The 13,354-nt window shown below is 35.4% G+C and overlaps 3 protein-coding genes across 3 annotated transcripts in view; 2 read left to right on the top strand and 1 right to left on the bottom strand.

Moving 5' to 3' along the window:
• Positions 1-6,482, top strand: part of LOC108575780 (dynein heavy chain 6, axonemal-like) — a 17,777-nt gene extending 11,295 nt beyond the window's left edge. Inside the window, 23 exon segments of the mRNA XM_017938673.1 lie at positions 1-111; positions 187-358; positions 453-614; positions 686-862; positions 944-1,140; positions 1,207-1,452; positions 1,540-1,777; positions 1,861-2,163; positions 2,240-2,425; positions 2,503-2,675; positions 2,755-3,115; positions 3,188-3,421; positions 3,500-3,640; positions 3,708-3,898; positions 3,977-4,422; positions 4,496-4,696; positions 4,770-4,868; positions 4,954-5,096; positions 5,187-5,346; positions 5,415-5,605; positions 5,678-5,962; positions 6,051-6,168; positions 6,253-6,482. The exon segment at positions 1-111 is cut by the window's left edge and continues 10 nt beyond it. Coding sequence (XP_017794162.1) covers positions 1-111; positions 187-358; positions 453-614; positions 686-862; positions 944-1,140; positions 1,207-1,452; positions 1,540-1,777; positions 1,861-2,163; positions 2,240-2,425; positions 2,503-2,675; positions 2,755-3,115; positions 3,188-3,421; positions 3,500-3,640; positions 3,708-3,898; positions 3,977-4,422; positions 4,496-4,696; positions 4,770-4,868; positions 4,954-5,096; positions 5,187-5,346; positions 5,415-5,605; positions 5,678-5,962; positions 6,051-6,168; positions 6,253-6,482 — 4,765 coding nt within the window.
• Positions 6,483-6,678: 196 nt separating this feature from the next.
• LOC108575867 (nurim homolog) lies at positions 6,679-7,623 on the bottom strand. Its single transcript, XM_017938780.1, has 3 exons — positions 7,491-7,623; positions 6,889-7,369; positions 6,679-6,802 (listed from the first exon to the last, which is right to left on the bottom strand). The coding sequence occupies exons 1-3, from the start codon at positions 7,621-7,623 to the stop codon at positions 6,679-6,681; spliced, it is 738 nt and encodes a 245-aa protein (XP_017794269.1).
• Positions 7,624-8,110: 487 nt separating this feature from the next.
• Positions 8,111-13,354, top strand: part of LOC108575790 — a 12,349-nt gene continuing 7,105 nt past the window's right edge. Inside the window, 7 exon segments of the mRNA XM_017938683.1 lie at positions 8,111-8,229; positions 8,761-8,883; positions 9,597-9,713; positions 10,030-10,167; positions 10,243-10,514; positions 10,649-10,846; positions 11,074-11,545. Of these exon segments, the coding sequence (XP_017794172.1) occupies positions 8,111-8,229; positions 8,761-8,883; positions 9,597-9,713; positions 10,030-10,167; positions 10,243-10,514; positions 10,649-10,846; positions 11,074-11,545 (1,439 nt within the window).

The raw sequence follows: 13,354 nt of genomic DNA, 5'->3' as shown, positions 1-13,354 counted from the left end.
GGTAGGTATTCACGAAGGAAACAGAGACGCGATTTATCAATTTTTTATCGGAAGGGTGAGGAATCAGCTTCACCTAATGATCTGCATGAGTCCTATAGGTGACTCTTTTAGGTCAGTCCTTTACCACTAATCACTCTGTACATTATCGCTAAACCCTCATTCATTTGCAATTAACTGCTCTAACAGACGCCGTTGTCGCATGTTTCCATCGTTGGTAAATTGCTGCACTATCGATTGGTTTACAAAGTGGCCAAACGATGCCCTTTTGTCAGTAGCAGAAAATTCATTAACTCCAATTGTTCCGGACGATCCGGGAAAGCTAGCTGCCCTTAGTTTCATTTGCGTGTTAATCCACGAGGTATCCTATACTATTCGAATAAACTACAACGACTGTAACACAGTAGTGTCCGGATTGATGACCAGATTACAAAGAAAATCACGGAAAATTACAGACAGTAGAGGAAGTGACAACTCGATTCTTCGTGGAAATGCGTCGAAGGTACTACACTACACCGAGCAGCTACTTGGAACTTTTAAAGCTGTTTCAATCAACTCTAGAAAGAAGGAAGAAGGAAATATTGTTACTGAGAAGTAAAATTTTCAACGGTCTCAGTGTAAGTGTTCGAGCTACTTTCTTTCAAAGTAAACGCTTCGAAACCACCGTGTGCTTTCATAACTCAAACAGAAACTTCGAGAGACTAACGAGATGGTGACCGTAATGAAGGAACAATTGACCATTCTTGCTCCGAAGCTTAAAGTAAGCACGGACGAGGTGTCGAAATTGGTGAAAATCATTGCGAAGCAGCAAGTCGAATGCGATAAAGTGAAACACGTCGTAACTGCTGAAGAGGCGGTAGCACAAGTATGTACGACTAACAAGCGATCGTCCAACGAATATTTCTATAGGAAAACATGTCTCGAAAGTGTTATTGTTATTTATCAGAGGAAAGCTGAAGAAACGACGATTTTAGAAGCTGACGCTAGGAAAGACTTGGAAGCAGCAATTCCAGCTTTGCTCGAGGCTCAAAAAGCACTGGAAGCGTTGAATAAAAACGACATCAACGAGATTCGTGTGTTCAACAAGCCTCCTCACTTGGTTCGTTTCGTCATGGAAGCTGTGAATGTGTTGTTAGGTGAAAAGTGAGTCTCGTAAATTAAAAAGAAAAAGAAATATACTGCATTTACTACGATAAACTTTTACGATAGAACGGATTGGCCGAGCGCGAAGTTAGTACTGGGCGACATACACTTTCTTGATCGTTTAATCGCTTATCCAAAAGACGATATAAGCGACAAACTTCTGGATAAGCTACAGCAGTATATCAAGCACCCAGAATTTCGACCAGACCTGGTGGCTAGGCAAAGTAAAGCTTGCAAATCGATGTGTATCTGGGTAAGAGCGATCGACGGCTACGCCAAGATATACAGAGTGGTCGAACCAAAGCGACAAAGGTAACTCGAAACAGTGTTCGTAGTAAAGAACAAACAGATTTCTTCTACTACATAAAACACATGTCGTTAACGATTATAAAAACACAGACTGAAGCAAGCTGAAGCTGAGTTACAGGCGATAGAAGAACTTCTTGCTTTGAAACAGCAAGAACTCGCGGAGGTGGAGAGCAAGATCGAAGAATTGGAGAAGCAGTACGATGCAGCTGTGAAAAATTTGAACAAGTTAGAAGCTGAAATGGAACTGGCAGAGGCAAGATTGAATCGATCTGGACGGCTGACATCTGCGTTGGTGGACGAACGAATTCGATGGGAAGAGTCGACACGCGTACGACGATAAACATACATTTTTTAACGAAAAATTCGATATAACGGACGATAAGTAATTAATCTCCGCTTTGGAATGTTCAGGGATTCGACAAACAAATGATCAATCTGACCGGTGATACTCTGGTAGCTGCTGGAGCACTTGCTTATCTAGGCGCTTTTACGAACGAGTACAGAGAAGAATTGGTACACACTTGGTTGTCCAGTTGCAAACAGTACGACATCAAGACTACAGAAAACTACAATCTGATCACAATATTAGCTGATGCTTACGAGATTCGCCTTTGGAACACGCACGGTTTACCGCGAGATAAAGTCAGCACGGAAAATGCAATCTTCGTAACGCAATCGAGTCGCTGGCCTTTAATGATCGATCCTCAAGAACAGGTGATTATCCGGCAGTGTAGAAAATTGCTCGAGTTTAATCTTGTTTCTTCAAGCCAGCTTTATATATTTCGTTAAGGCGAATAGGTGGATAAAGAACATGGAACAAAATAACAACTTGAAAGTATGCAAATTGACGGATGTAAATTTGATGAGGATACTAGAAGCGGCCATAAGACTCGGAACTTCTGTATTAATTCAGGAAGTGGGAGAAGTGTTGGATCCTAGTTTGGAACCCATCTTGCTTAGACAAACTTTCATGCTAGTATATATACACATATAGAAAATTTTATCAAATTTAAACAACACGATACAGCGACTGTGAAATATTATTTAATTCAGGGCGGTAGAATGTTAATACGATTCGGCGACACAGATGTCGAGTACGATCAAAATTTCAAACTCTACATCACCACCAAAATCGCAAATCCTCATTATCTACCAGAAATCTGTATTAAGGTGACAATAGTCAATTTTACCGTAACTATGGGAGGTCTTGAAGAACAATTACTCGCGTATGTATGCTACCTTTACACTTTTAAAATAATACAATTTTAATTTAACGTTAAAATATCGTTCGTTTCTTTACGTTAGGGACGTGGTACGTCTCGAGAGACCAGACTTGGAAACAATGAGAAACGACTTGATAATGAAGATCAACGCTGATAAAGGGCAACTGCAAAGCATCGAAGACAGAATACTGACGTTACTGTACGGCGCAGGTGATGATATATTGGACAACGAAGAACTGATAGAAACCTTAAACGACAGCAAGGAAACATCCGCGATTATTGCAACAAGATTAGTCGAGAGTGAAGCGACCGAAGAAAAGATATCTGTCGCACGCGAAAAATATCGATCGGTTGCGAATCGTGGATCAGTCTTGTATTTCGTAGTCGCAAACCTTGCAAATATAGATCCGATGTACCAGTTCTCGTTGAAATACTTCAACCAAGTGAATAATTACACGATGAATAATTCAACTTTCGCGTTTAACTTTCTTCTATTTCTTTTCCTTCCTCTTCAGGTATTTAACACGGTAATTGACACGACCGAAAAAGAAAAGAATTTGCAAGAACGTTTAAAAACATTACTGAACGAAATAACGTTGGCCGTTTATACAAACGTTTCACGAGGTTTATTCGAAAAACATAAATTGATATACAGTTTCATGCTTAACATTGCAATACATATGAATGAAGAGATCGTGGCCAAAGCGCAGTGGAATTTTATGTTACGAGGTCCGACGACAATTGCCTTGGTAAATTATATTTTCAATAGAAGAATCAAAACTGACGTTTTTCAATATTCTAACACGCTTAATATTAATTTTTAACAGGAAGAGATGCCGGATTATCCAACTCTGACGGTCCAAACGTGGAATTCAGTACATTATCTAGCTTCCACATTCGAAAGCTTCAAAAACATTTTAAGTGACACGTTTAAAAAAATCACGTTAACTCTTGGATATTTCACTGAAGTAATATATCAGTATTTTATCTTCGTTTCCATCTTAATGATAAATAAAACTCTGCCTATCCTTTCAGGAAATTAACGTAATTCCTACGAATAACAAAATAGCTACCCATGACTGGAATAAATTATTAACAGACATTGAGAAATTAATGTTATTAAAAGCTCTGAAAGAGGAGAAATTGATTTTTGCAATCACAGCCTACGTGGCGACAAATCTTGGCCAGAAATTCGTGGAATCACCTATGGCAGCTTTGCAACTTCTGTATGCATGGAGAACTAAGAAAAAATATAAAAATGCTTTCAAAACTGGAAATTCAATTTACCAATTAAATCTCTTCAGATTTGCAGATACATCGAATAAAATACCACTGGTGTTTATACTCACAACTGGATCGGATCCTTTCAGCGCCTTTCAGAAATTCGCAAACGAAATGGGCTTCTCCAACAGGTACGACTCGATTTCTTTAGGACAGGGTCAAGGTCCTGTTGCAGAAGGACACCTGAGAAAGGGCACCGTAGAAGGTAGATGGGTCTTTCTACAAAATTGTCACCTAGCCACTTCGTGGATGATCAGTATGGAACAGCTCGTGATAGAAATCGCCGAGGAACCGGAAGGAGTAATTCACGCTGACTTCCGAATATATCTGAGTTCGATGCCGAGTACCTCTTTCCCGGTGTCCGTTCTTCAGAATTCTGTTAAAGTTACCAACGAACCACCGAAAGGTCTGAAAGCTAATATCAAGAGAGCGTTGTACGAGTTAGAAGAGGAATTTTTCGAGTATCACCGTAAGAAACCAACGTGAATATTAATAATCGAAGAATCATCGATAGAATTGGAACGTCTTATCTGAATGCACAGACTTGGGGGAGAGCTGGCGTCGAATTATATTCGGAGTTTGCTTCTTTCACGCAATTATCCAGGAAAGGAAAAAATTTGGGCCTCTAGGATGGAATATTCTGTACGAATTTAACGACAGCGATAGGGAATGTTGCTTGTTGAATTTGAAATTATTCTGTGTACGCGCTCAAATACCTTGGAACGCGTTAATATACACTACAGGTTTACGAAATATACTTTACAGATACTTTTTTTGTAAATATCAAATGTATTAAACGTTGTATGTTCGTTTTAGGTGAAATCACTTATGGAGGTAGAGTTACAGATAGTTGGGATTTGAGATGTATGAAAACAATTTTAGATATGTTCGTTTCTCCTAAGACTTTGAATATTAGTAAGTAACTTTCACACATACATATGTATACATATGTCGTATTTGGTAGTGTGTTCATTATTTTTACTAACATAAAACGACGTAGATTATATTTATTCACCATCTGGAAAATATTACTGTCCCATTTATACAACTCTACAAAAATACAAGGATTTTGTAGAAACTTTTCCTATAATCGATGATCCAGAAATTTTTGGTATGCATGAAAACGCGAATATTTCTTATCAGGTAATCAAAATCAGTTTGACAAAAGTAGAGTAATTTGTACATGCACTTTAATGGCTATTTCAAATATTTATGCAACTGTAACTATGCCAGTTGAAAGAAGCACAATTCATCACGAACACTATTCTGGAAGTGCAACCACAAGAGTCTGCCGCCGAAGAAGGTAAATCTAGTTCGGAAATAGTATACGAAATTGCAGACATGATCCAGGAAAGAATTCAGTTGAAAATAGATTCAACACAATGTAGTCCAAGTCATATGATTGTAAGCGACAAATCTAACTTTATAAAATGAATACTTTTAAAACAGGTGATACTATAGAATTTTTACAGAGAGATTCGGTAGGAAGACTTCCGTCCTTAACTACTGTCCTTATTCACGAAGTAGATAGATACAATTTACTCTTAAAGAAGATACACGACTCGATAGAAAATCTGCAGCGAGCCATCAAAGGTTTCGTTGTTATGTCTGAAGAATTAGAAAACGTCTTTATGGCTCTGGTCAATAATCAGGTTCTGTCATAAATTTTTGCTAAAAATTTCAATTTTTGAAACTCCTTTTAACGTTATAATTGTATAAATTAGGTACCACAAATGTGGCATGCTGTGAACGTTTATCCATCCTTAAAAAGCTTGAATAAGCAGTTTAGTAACTATTACATATTACAGATTTGGTTAATTGATACAAAACCTGTTTCTTTTTGGATTTCGGGTTTATCTTTTCCACAAGGATTTTTAACTGGCATGTTGCAAACTTATGCAAGAAAATATAATATACCTATTGATCATCTAAAATTAGACTTTATTCCTACCAAAACTATACTTGATCAAGAAGAAATTGAAATAGAACACAAAAAGACTAAACAGGAGGTCTTCTTCATTACACATATTTTAAAACAATTTAGAAAAATTCAATTTACTTTAAAAATTATTTGATATAATGGATATAATACTTTAGGTAATGGAAATATATAAAAATTTACAAGTACCAACAGATGGAGTTCTAATACATGGATTATTCATTGATGCTGGTAAATGGGATTTTGAATCCATGTTTTTAGTGGATGCAAATATAGGTGAAATATTAATTTTACGAAATATCTAAAATACCGATGAAATAATACACTATCTGAAAAATATAATTAAATTGCCTATTTAAGGTGAAATGCATCCAATACTTCCAGTTATACATATAAATCCAGTATTGGAATTACCAAAAGATGATCCAAGATATATTAGTCCTTTGTATAAAACAGCAGTACGAGCAGGTGTATTGTCTACAACTGGACATAGTACAAATTTTGTTGTTCCTGTTTTACTTCCATCTGCAAAAGAACAATCATATTGGATATTAAAAGGAACAGCCCTTTTAATTGAAATTATAGACTAAGCTCCCTATGCTTTATCTGATACAATAATTAAGAATTCAGTACTACACAAATTTACAATTCTATATATTTATATCTATGTTATATACATACTTTACAACATAAAGCTCTTAAAAAAATGTTAACATAACTGAGAGCATAACTTAAACTTAATGAACACAAAAGTTGAAAATATAAAGCAACATATACAAACAAATATCAAAACAATTCTGTTTGCTTTATTTTCACAAGATTAGCATGATAATTATAGTCGTCCTTGTCAATAGTCCACATCAAGGCCATATAGAATGTGAATATTGATGCCAATAATAATCTGTCCAATCTATAGAGCATGAAATATTAATCATTTATTTTTTCTTAAAATTCAAAGTATTGTAATACACTGTTAACATTTTAAGTATGTCTTACGTCATGTAAGGGTATATCCACAGAACTATAAGGAATCCTGTAAAACTTGGATGTCTCATATGTGAGTAATAACGTAGTAAGTCTTTAGATTTCATTACCATGGGACTTGGCCTGAATGAAAATTTATAATATACTTGTTTTATTCCAGCTAATTCAGATATATCCATCATTAAACATCCACTGTAAATTATTGACCAAGCCAACACATGGAAAGCGGTAAATGTGAACCATAAAACATTATTAGAAGATGTATTAACTTCCCATAATACAGTGGATGAAATGTTTTGCCATTTACTAAAAAGTAAATGAAGAGTCATGGCACTAGCAATATTATAAATACTTCTTTCCATGTAATCCATATGTAGTTTGCAAAATAAATGTTTCACAAACTCGGTAGCCATAAGAGAATGTTGCAGCATAAAAATGCTTAGTAGGGACATATTTATTATTAGCAACCATAATGTAGACTCAATGCTCTCATCTGTAATATCAATTTATAAGATAATATATTATGAGTCCTAAATATAAACCATTATTCATCTTTGAATAATATTTGAAGAAGCTACAAAATTATTAGTGCTATTAAAATTGTTATCATTTACCCTTTTTTAATGAAATAATTGTTTCTTTACTTTCATCATGGGCTGATAAAAAATATGTTAAGTTGCATAAAATATAAAAAGTATATAAAAAACAGGCAATACAAGTCACTGCACTAATATATTTTACAAACATTTTTGTATCAAGTATCAAACCTGTGTACGATTATTTTACATTGTAACCATTACAAACACAACAATTGCACATAAGTATAACCTACAAGTAGTATCTAAATCGAATCCTAGACTTGTTTACTAATACTTATTTACGGATCTTACAAATATCATTAAATTTATATAAACTAGATACGAATCTTTGTTCAAGTTATCAAAAGAGACACCTAGATCATCGTGGCGCGAATTCTTGTGATTTCAAAAAGTTTTTTACGTTGGATATCTTACGATATATAAAAAATATAATAAACAACTGAAACAGTTTTCTTGTAAAATCCCTTTATAGAATATAATAATATGGTCCTGGGACGTTGATCGTTTATTTTAGTTTAATTGTAATATAATAGGTTCTCGTAACTTGATGTAATGTAAAGTTCGGGCAACGCCTGTCGGAACGAATTGTCATCTATGACCGAGGTGTTTCGCATTATCTGTTTCATCAGTTTGGAATGCAACTTTCCGTCAAAAGAAGAGATCAGGTTAACTTTCATTCGTGCGGTTTGGAAATTTGCACATCAGCCAGCTGGCTTCTGAAGAAACTTGGATGGTACTTGTCAGTGTCTAATTTGTAAGTATTTAAAATGTATAATTTGCACACATGTATTTTTTGAAGAATGCAAATATATACAACAAAATGTTGTACAATTTTGCAACAATAGCTTGTCTTTAATTATTATTGTAACGTTAATACTCTATGTGTCGTCCAGTATCGTTGTATTTAACATTTAAAAAATAAACTATGCAATTGTTTGTTTCTTTTTTTTTTCATATTTTCTGCGTATTATTTATATCCGTAAAGCCAATAAACAAAAACTATAACGGTAATTTTTGAAGTACTCCAAACTTGTATACTTTTAATATGACTTTTACTGCATAATCTTTGCATCATTCAAGTATTTTTGTACTCGTTAAAATTAATAATATAGAATTATAAATATAAATGTAATTAGAAATAAAATTGGCAGGACACCTAATAAGTTACTTAAAAATAAAATAAAGTAATTGTTTAAAGACAAGTATAAAATAACTTCAACCTTGTATGTTGCATGGTTCATTGTCTTAACTACTTCACTTTTAATTTTTATTTTATTTTTTACAGCTGGTCCAAGATGTCAAATCCTGCAGAACGTTTAAATTATATTCAAGATAGTAGCAGTGATACAGAAACAGACAAAGAATCAGGTGGCAGAGGACGACATCGTATTTATAAGAATAGAATGAGGTATTATGTTTGTTACACAAAAGGCATAAATAAGTATAATGTTTATTATTAAACAAAAGGAAACATACTTTAGATATTTTTAGATTTTTTAGATATTTTACATTACTAGTTTAATTTCTTAGCTCACTAAAACAGATACATTTAGATGAGTAATAATGTTATAATGTTATCTGTAAGTTATTATATTTTTAAAACTTCTATTTTAACAATTACATGTTTAAAATGTAGCATGTATCTAAGGATGTTGTAATGCAGAATGTTGTGCATGTCGATTAATTTTTAAATTAAGAGTTAATTCTACTCTTTTACACTTCAATGTTAAATAAATTAAAGAGCAGTGTACTAAAGTACAACAATTCATTACATATTTCATACTGCTAAACATATTTATCATTTTCATAAAATTTACTTCACATCATATAATTATATATATTTTTTAATCATACTACATTAACTGTCTGTGACATCATTAGATCTTATTAGCTTATTGGTTTATATTTTTATTGGAAAGAACAATGTTATAACAGTAAAAGAATGAAAATACACACCTGAAAGCCTAAATTTTAATTGAGCTACTGTTATAATAAAATTTGTATGTACATACACTTATTCACTAATTGCAGTTAGTTATTGTATTAGAATCAGTAGGTAGTACACAATGCTTGTTGTCGAATGCAGACATTAGAAAGGTAATGTCGTTGTTTTGCATGTAGTTGTGGTGGCTCTTCCAAACCAAAATCTTGTTTGGTACAAAGGGATGGAAGCAATGAAAGGCACTGTCATTCCTTCAGTTCTGGCAGGCAAAACACTAGTGTTAATCAACAAAACAGGTAATATTAACAAATGAATGGAAGACTGCAAAAATAGTTGTTGTATTGTTATTTTCTCAAAATATTTAATAACTTCAAGCTAATGTTTGGTAGTATAAAGTACTTCATTATTTTATACTTTTGTGGATTCTATTTTTATTTCTTATATTATTAAAACAAGAGTCCAGGCATCATTATGCAAGAGGTAGGTGTCATACACACTTTTATCCAACACTCTGCATTGCTTTGTATGTTTATCAGTCATAATTCGTTTGTTTTATGTAGGTATTAATATTAAGTGATCATCAGTAGTCACTTAGAACATATTTTTCTTCAGAGTGTGCTCTGGAGTTGGTGTTGGAAAAACTCAACAATGTCAAAGTAGAGACAATTTACCGTCATCCGGGTCTATTACTGGTATCAGTAATCCACAGGCTAGCGATGAACGTATTACTCTTATCGTCGATAATACTAGGTAAATATCATAGAATACAATTTTAAGTACCGATGTAATTACACGTTAACGTAAAAAAAAAATGGTTGTTTTCAGATTTATCGTTGATCCTGCACTGTTCACTGCACATCCAAATACAATGTTAGGTAGAATGTTTAGTTCCGGTGTTGAATACGCCCAACCAAATGAACGCGGTGAATATGAAGTTGCAGACGGTATATCTGCCATGGTGTTTAGAGCTATTCTTGATTATTACAAAGGTGGAGTAATTCGATGTCCGCCAACAGTTGCAGTTCAAGAATTACGAGAAGCTTGCGATTATCTTCTTGTTCCGTTCGACGCTAGTACAGTAAAATGTCAAAATTTAAGTAAGTAAAAATTGTAAGTTTTTCATACAATTTAGGGTATAAAAAATGATGAAATGCATACGCTACTTCCCTACAATGATAGTACGGCATTATAGTAACGATAGGAGCTCTAGAAGTAAGATAATTTATCGTAGGGGGATTGTTACACGAGTTATCTAACGAAGGAGCACGCTGCCAATTTGAAGTATTCCTCGAAGATTTGATATTGCCCCTGATGGTGAACAGCGCACGTAGAGGCGATCGCGAATGTCACATTGTAGTTTTATTGGAGGATGACATCGTCGACTGGGACGAGGAATATCCTCCACAAATGGGAGAAGAATATTCACAGAGTAAGTGTGTGAAAGTTAGCTTTCTTTACAATATCAAGGTTCAAAATACACGACCTTGCTATGGTATATTGAATATATAAAATAGAAAATCGATAATTATCTCAGCCGTACTCTATAACACTTTATTGGTTATATCGAGACTCGTTCTCTTCATTAAGAAATGTACGATTTATTACACGTTAAAATAAGCATGTCCCTAACACAAATGTTTCTTTGTCTATTAACAGCTGTTAACAGTACTGCGATGTATCGGTTTTTTAAATACATCGAAAATAGAGACGTAGCTAAACAAGTAATGAAGGAACGCGGACTGAAAAAAATTCGCTTAGGAATCGAAGGTTATCCTACGTACAAAGAAAAAATCAAGAAGAGAGCAGGAGGTCGTGCCGAAGTAATTTACAATTACGTGCAAAGACCATTTATTCACATGTCCTGGGAGAAGGAAGAAGCGAAAAGTCGGCACGTGGATTTTCAATGCGTAAAGTCGAAATCCGTGACGAATCTCGCGGAAGCAACGGCTGACCCTGTACTAGACGCCGGTGGAAATCCAATAGCAATTGCTCTTTTGCAAGCAGCAGAACCAGTGCCTCAACCAGAAGTTGTGCTACCAGTCGGTTCGGATGCCGACGTCGAAGGTGCCATAGGTTTACCTACCGATCACGATCTTGGATCGATACCGCCTGATGAGTTATCATGAACGTCGATCGTAGATACGAGACTGAACAGGCACGAAAATCGATTACCAAGTATTTATGAACTGTATTCTTCTTGCGTCAATTTCTAAACTTAGTTAGACTCGCTTATCTCACAAATTTATTTAATCGGAAAATCAAGGCTTAAAATCGTTGATTTTCTAAGGAGAAAATCTTCGTGTTTTCCATATTTTTATAAAGTAATCGATATTAGTGTAATAAAATTGCTTGAATATAAAATGCGGTTCGAACAAAGGTACGAAGAGATTTTCCGTGGGTTAGGCAAGTCTGATTTTGACCCAGTCAAAATGATGTATAGTGAAGTTATCGCATCTTGTGGATGTTCAAACTAGTTTAAAAAAATGTTCGCTGCGACTTTTTCAATTTTGTATGTAACGTTAAACGTTTCTTAATAATTACACGTCAAATACGAAATAATAATTTGTTTGGTATGTATTTGCAAAAAAGCACTTTCCCGTTTTATACGATTAATAAAGTTGAATACTGTTTCCGAGTCTCTGCGTCTTCTCATTTACCTACTACTACTACTTCAATCAATGTAATACAACAATGTATAATTTTAGCATTTTTCTATTTTCACGTACTTAAACGTACTTCCTTACATCTGAAAATCATCGAAAGAAAAGTAATCCCTGTTTTTGCAGGTGTGAAACGTCTAGAAGGAATGGAACGTCAGGCGAAACAAAGGCGAGATAAGGGAAGTGAACGGTGTCGGAAAGAGGGAAATTTTCGTTGATGTCAGTCGATAAAATACCGAATTTTTGGTAGGAATGAAAATTGTAGGAGATAGATCGGAAAAGGTCGGGAGAAAAGGAGAATGAGAGATCCCGAAGATGTATAATGTTGAGAGAACGCAGGCGCGTGTACGATCAATAAATAGGCTAGCTCAGTCGAGGACAGGAGATCAGTAGCGTACGAACACGCAAGCAGTGAGGGTGGTAGCGTGTGTAATATTGTGTCGGGTGAGGCGTACGAAAACAACAGAGCACCCCTCCCCGGCGGACGGTGTAAAACGGGCTGCCAGCGGTGAGGCTGCAGAGCAGGCCGCTCGTCCAGCATGCAACCACCACCGAGAAAAGTAAGCCGACAAAGTATACCTACATCTTGTTACATGTCGTTTCTTTCGCATCTTACATCGAATCACCGTCGTATCTTCGTTGTCCAACTTTCTTCAACTAATTCACCCCTTTCTTTCAACTAAATCCCACTTTGTCGTTGACCTTCAACACCTTTCACATTGTATCTCGCTTTACCGGAGGAAATCGGAGGAAATCGGGTCTCATTAGACGAATGTCGCGTAACTTGGATGTGTACGAAAGAGGTTGATACTTTTCCTACACGATCGAGACACGCGAATTTCGCCGTGTATCGATCTTTAGCGACGTCTTACGGAAAAATTGACGTAAACGCGGCTCGAACGTTGCCACGATGGGAAAATCGATGCGCACTTCGGTCCTCGCTACGAATCTATATGAAAATCTGACCTGTAAATGTATAGAACAGGCCAAAGACCCGTGTGGTTAATATCGTGTGTCAAATCGAAAGGAACCGTGCGTACCAGCGGTAATGGGTAACTCTGCTACTTACTTTCCCCGCGATCTTTACTCCTCACGCTGACCGTCAACCCTTCTCAGATAGACGGATTCTCGTTGCGCGAATCTCGACCGTCCTGTCCCCGAAAATTTTCATCTGTCTCCTTTATTATGTAACGGTAACATGTTCCCACCGAAATCGATCATAAATTTTCAATGTAGGACAATTTTTTGGAGGCCATGTTTCTTCGTTAAACGTTGAA

The sequence above is a fragment of the Habropoda laboriosa genome, unplaced genomic scaffold, assembly GCF_001263275.1.
Source record: "Habropoda laboriosa isolate 0110345459 unplaced genomic scaffold, ASM126327v1 scaffold243, whole genome shotgun sequence".
Taxonomy (NCBI): domain Eukaryota; kingdom Metazoa; phylum Arthropoda; class Insecta; order Hymenoptera; family Apidae; genus Habropoda; species Habropoda laboriosa.
The sequence above is the reverse complement of the archived record's forward strand: the minus strand, read 5'-3'. Positions and strand labels throughout refer to the sequence as shown.